The sequence below is a fragment of the Belonocnema kinseyi genome, chromosome 1, assembly GCF_010883055.1.
Source record: "Belonocnema kinseyi isolate 2016_QV_RU_SX_M_011 chromosome 1, B_treatae_v1, whole genome shotgun sequence".
NCBI lineage: Eukaryota > Metazoa > Arthropoda > Insecta > Hymenoptera > Cynipidae > Belonocnema > Belonocnema kinseyi.
The window spans coordinates 149,345,711-149,351,378 of record NC_046657.1 but is presented as its reverse complement, the minus strand read 5'-3'; the positions used below and the strand labels follow the sequence as shown (position 1 = coordinate 149,351,378).

Sequence of the window (5,668 nt, the reverse complement as noted above, 5' to 3'; positions counted from 1 at the left end):
TATATTTGAATATAATTTTAATATGATTTAAAATTAAAATGTTTGACAAAAATTTGGAGAGGTTAAAGTTCGTCTACTCGGAGGTAGATCTTGATCGAAACCCGTTCTGTACGATACTGATTTCACTCATGTCGGTTGCAAAGCTGGCTATATCGGCGACGTTGTCATCTACATTAGAATTACATTTTTTTATCAGAGTTATAACCTGGCAACCTAGCAAACTGGCGACCGCCCGGTCGTAGTGTGACCTGATCTGTTTAAAATTGCTTATCTCTGTTTAGATTAAACCTAAAAGACATTTCTGCAACTCTATCTCACATGCTTTCACACATTCAGGATACATAAATGTAATTAAGTTCAAAGCGTCCGACACATTCTCCCCCTCGTATTTCCTGATCGGAAGGAATACCTTTACTGCTGAAGGACGCACAATTTCGCAACTGAACTTTTATATGTCCCGGTCGCGGTTTTCACATCAACTACGCGCACTCTTTTATCTTTCTCCGGGTACACTGCTACCACTCGTCCACGTGGCCACTGGTTTCTCGGTGAGTTGTCGTCCCAAATGAGAACTAAAGTTCCCACCTCTATCTTCGGAGCTTCGCCTTGCCATTTAGTCCGTTTGTTGATCGCTGGTAAATATTCTTTCACCCAACGCCGCCAAAATTGATCGGCAAAGTGTTGAGAGATACGCCATTGTCGACGTAGGTTGTTGCCATTGAAAAAATCGCCGGGAGGACCGTGTGATTCTTGAGTTTTTCCAGGTGTCAACATCAAGAAATCATTTGGTGATAGACTCGTCAAATCTTCAGGATCGTCAGACACGTGCTTCAATGGTCGGCTGTTCACTGAATATTCCGCTTCGGCGAATAAAGTCTGAAGCACTTCTTCACGTGGTGCTTGTTCTCGCAAGGTCGACTCTAAATCTTTTTTTACAGACTTTACCAGGCGTTCCCAGCATCCACCCATATGCGGAGTAGCTGAAGGAATGAAATTCCATCGTATTTGGAATTTTGACGTCTGTCGTAGGATCTCATTTTTATGGAGCTCTTGTACGGCCCTTTTCAATTCTTCAGATGCTCCTCTTAAATTTGTTCCGTTGCCCGAGTACATTCGTAGGGGATGTCCTTGTCTAGCCATCATCCGACGAAAAGCCATGATCATTGAGTCCTTCGTTAATGAGGCCGCTATTTCCAAGTGGACTGCTCGTACAGTCAAGCAGGTAAACAACACTCCATACAAGGGTGCCATCCTTGGCACTGCAGGCATCGATCTTCGGTGCTGGCAGAGAAGACAGTCACGCCATACTTTCTTTACCACTGTCCGGATTCGTGGTATGCATAACCTTTGTCGTAGGTCGTTGACTACCCTTTCTCTTCCATGATGTCCTGTTTGGCGATGATAATACATCACTAGAAGTTGGGTTACTGGATGTTTACCATCTAGGATCATTTTGTCGCCTGATGCGACCATATCAGCGGTCACTCGTCCTTCCATCTTAATCAGTCCATTCTCCATTTTCGGACAGAGTTGTTGGATTTTCGAAGATTTTGAAATAGGTTGGCCATTTTTCAATTTTGTCCATTCTTCGGTGTATGATTCCTTTTGTGCTTGGATCATAATATCCAGTTCTGCTCGTTGAACTTCCTCTGCTGTCAACTCCCAGACTCCTCCATTTTTCTCCAATTTCGACACTTTCTTAGACCATATGTCACACAAACGTCTGACCCAAGCTTGTGAACGGACTAGTCGAAGCCATGAAGAAAATCTCGTCGCATCTAGCAGAGCCTCTTGCGTGGCGATTAAGGTGCCGCAAAACTCTTTCTTGATCTCAAGAGTTGTTGGGTCCGGTGTCTGTACATCGTTGACCTTCTCTTTAGGCCATTCTGTTTCAGGTTGGATTAAGAATTCCGGTCCAATAAACCAACGATCATTTTCAAATCCTTCGTGCTGCGAAGTACCTCGAGTGGCATCATCTGCTACATTCTCTTTCGTTGGTACCCATCGCCAATCTGACACTGACGTGTTGTCCACAATTTCAGCTATTTGATGCGCAACAAAAGGTAAGTATTTCCTGACGTCTGATTTCAGCCAGCAAAGTACTGTCCTGGAATCCGTCCAAAATACAGTTTTTTCAATGCGAAAGGTGTGTTGACTACTTATGAACTGTGATAATCGGCAAGCCATCACTGCTGCTTGAAGTTCAAAACGTGGAATCGTCAATATTTTCAGTGGAGCCACTCTACTTTTGGCTATGACTAGGGATACCTTCATACCTCTGGTACCTTGAATTCGGAAATAGGCACAAGCAGCAAACGCCTGTTCACTGACGTCACAGAATACGTGAAGTTGAATTTCTTGTATCTCACCGATACCTAGTACGTAACAACGTGGGATTTTCAAGGTCTTCGCTCGTTGCAGGTCTTCCAGCCAGGTGGTCCATCTTCCGAGAAGTTCATCAGGTATCCGTTCATCCCAGTCAGTACCACGTCGCCAAATTTCCTGCATAAGCAATTTTGTTTTCAGCATCAGGACTGTAACCAAACCTAGACGATCGAACACCGACATGACCAGTCGGAGCATTTCTCTTTTCGTAAGAATTTTTTCGCCGCTTACCAAACTTTCATTCAATTTTGGAAAATCTGTTTTGAAAGTAAAGCAATCATTGTCAGGTGCCCAAATCACACCGAGGACTCTTTGTAAATTTTCTTCGTTGAAATTCAATCCGCTTCCCGACGGGGCAAGATGATCTTGTGGCAACGTTTGTAACAATTCTACAGAATTGGACATCCAGTTGCGAACTTCGAATCCCCCATGTTGATGAATGAACGCAACGTCATGAGCTCTCTGGATCGCCTCTTCCGCTGTGTTTACGCTGTCCAAGTAATCGTCCACGTAGTGTCTCTCTGTAATTGCTCTGCATGCATCCAGGTAGGCTTCTTAAAATTCTCTAGTATTTCTGTTTCTTATTTCAAGAGCGATATAAGGAGAGCAAATGGCTCCAAATATGATTGACTGCATTCGCATTACAATCAATTTTCCCGTTTTTTCATCTCGTTGTGAATAGCGTTGACTGTCCTGATCATCTTCTCGAATTCTTACTTGGGAAAACATTTCCTTTAAATCTCCACAAATTGCTACTAATCCTTGTCGAAAAGTAAACAGTACTCCCACCAAAGAATTCAAAAGGTCCGGACCTTTCAACAGCCGGTCGTTTAGAGAAACTCCGTGACTTTTCGCCACTGCGTCAAATACCAAACGAGGCTTCGTTGGTTTGTGTGGATGAATCACCGCGAAGTGGAGAAGATACCAAGTTCTCGGGCCTGTATGAGCCGCCGCCTCTTCCGTCAGTCGTCGGGCGCATCCCTTCTTCTCATAGTCATTTAATTTCTCCATGTAGATTCTTCCAAACTCAGGATCTCTTGCTAGTTGTCGTTCAATCGAACCAAATCTTTCTCTGCATTTTTTCTGCTTTCAGGTAAATTTTCTATGTCAGTCCGCCAGAGAAGGCCGACTTCCCAGCGATTTTCTTTGCGTTTTGCTGTTTTTTCAATTATTTCCTTTGCTCTCTTTTCTTCTGAAGAACAAAGGGTTTCTTGAGTCGGAGATACTCCAAAGGATTCGGTTGTCCAGAAATTTTTCAAAACGTCATGAAGTTCCACGTCGTCCTGTTTTGGATGAAACAATAACGTAAAATCTCCGTCGACTCTGTCTGAGTCGTATTTCCCGTGTATTGTCCAACCTAATTCTGTAAAGGACACGACTGGGGCTCCAAGCTTCCCTGCGATGGTTTGTTTAGCCCTTATCAGATGTTCGTGATCCATTCCAATCAAAATTCAAGGTCTTGCATGACTCAACTCGGTTATATCAATGTTTATCAAATGAGGCCATTTCTCAGTATCAGCCTTCACCGTCTGGGTGGGCAATGATAATTGCCGCACAGTTTGTACACCAGTAAGTTTATATTTCTTACTGGTTCATCCTTGAACATGTAGATTTACTAACCTGGATGTTTGGTCCTTGAATTCAATATCATCTGTGATCCATTGCGAATTCAAAGGCTCGTTGGGTCCATGCAATCCCAATTTTCTGGCTACCTCCTCCTCAAGCAGAGTTACCGTTGATCCTGAATCCAATAATGCACGTGTTTCAATTTGTCCTTCTGGTCCATACAGTGTAACAGGTAAAATCATCAGCAAAACTGTCTTTCGGTTTCTACGCGTGAAGTTCACAATCTCTTTTCCGTTGGTATTAGAAGGTTCTGTAGCATTGGACGAGCTGGGTTTAGAATTTGGTTGAGAAGCACTGCTTTCTGACCTTTCACGATCTTGATGTAGCATTCGATGATGTTTCCACTTACACCCATTTTTGCCGCATAGTTTTCGGCTGCAGTCCTTCTTCGTATGTTCCATTGACAGACAGCAGAAACACACTTTGGCTTTCGTCACCCATTTCCAGCGCTCGTCGACGGTCAACCTTTTAAATTGTGGGCAACTCTCAATATTGTGTGGCTTAGAACAATGAGCGCACATTGCCTCTTTCTCTTCTCCGTTTGAGGCCGCTAACACACGTTTATTTCTATCTCTCTCGTGCGTAGGACGTTCGTAGATCACAATTTCCGCATTTGCACGCTTTTCAAGCCACTGTGAAAATCCGATCATCGATATTTGATTTCGATTCCGTGCTACTGATTCGCCCCATCTGTTTTTCAATCCGTTGGGTAGTTTTCCTATCAAAAGTTTAAGAAGATGAGAATCCGTGAGACCTGAAGATTAAAGAGATTCTACCGTAGTCACCAGATTGGATACCGCATCCGCAAATTTTATCAATGTCATTGGTTTGTCATCTCTGACATTAGGCATCCCAGTAACTTGGCTTGTCAGTTCGTCGATTATATACTCTGGACGACCGAAACGTCGCTCCAAAGTTGTTATCACTTTTTCCACGTTTGTAAACACTAGTGACGCTCGGACTGCCTCCAGTACTTCTCCTTTTAAACACTTTCGTAATCGAAGCATATTTTCTCTCGGTAAATCCGCATTCTTTAGTAGATTCGCGAAAACTTCCTATAAACAATTGCCAATCTGCTGGGTTGCTGTCAAAGGGTGGCAAATCTTTATCAAGGGCTTGCATTGCCATATATTTGTGACTCACTGTCACTTCAGGCACCAATTCATCTCTTGGCCTTTCTTGCTTCTTCGGGTTGTCATTTATCGCACTTTTCTCTATCTTTTTAGGTAGAAGATTACTCGATTTTCCGATCCATGAGCAGACAGACTTTCTGCACGTTCGTCAAGTTTTGCCTGTTCTAACTGGGCTCTCATTTCCGCTAATTTCTTTTGACGATCAGCCTCCTGTTCCACCAAAACTCTTTCGTGTTCGGCCGCTTCTCTTTCAATTGGGGCGATTTCCTCAGCTTTCTCTGAATCTAGCTCTATTTGTCTCCGCTAAATAGTACTAGCAGAGGATGTTCCCGATCGCCTAGACTTAGAGTAACGCGAAGTTCCTGAGTGCAATTCCTCCGATCGTTTCGCCTGTGAATAACAGTTTTCGGATCCAAATCCATCGCTTAAGATCCGGCTCGAAGGACCATTTGTTTCGGACTGTAAGGGATTTATGAGCTCTTGTAGACAGAATTATTATAAAGATATTTATTTTTATTACAAGC

At 43.3% G+C, this 5,668-nt stretch overlaps 1 protein-coding gene across 1 annotated transcript; it reads right to left on the bottom strand.

The window, feature by feature from the left end:
- Positions 1–411: 411 nt before the first annotated feature.
- Positions 412–3,396, bottom strand: LOC117180478. The gene is made up of 3 exons (XM_033372978.1): positions 3,017–3,396; positions 1,612–2,917; positions 412–1,497 (listed from the first exon to the last, which is right to left on the bottom strand). The coding sequence occupies exons 1-3, from the start codon at positions 3,394–3,396 to the stop codon at positions 412–414; spliced, it is 2,772 nt and encodes a 923-aa protein (XP_033228869.1).
- Between the last annotated feature and the right edge of the window lie 2,272 nt (positions 3,397–5,668).

Excerpts from the sequence above, each read along its gene's own strand:
- LOC117180478 (XM_033372978.1), bottom strand. The coding sequence starts at position 3,396 with ATGGAGAAATTAAATGACTATGAGAAGAAGGGATGCGCCCGACGACTG. Across the intron at positions 2,918-3,016 it reads TTGATTGTAATGCGAATGCA|AGCAATTACAGAGAGACACT; the intron begins GTCAATCATATT and ends GGATGCATGCAG. Across the intron at positions 1,498-1,611 it reads AACTGGATATTATGATCCAA|ATGGAAGGACGAGTGACCGC; the intron begins GCACAAAAGGAA and ends GGACTGATTAAG.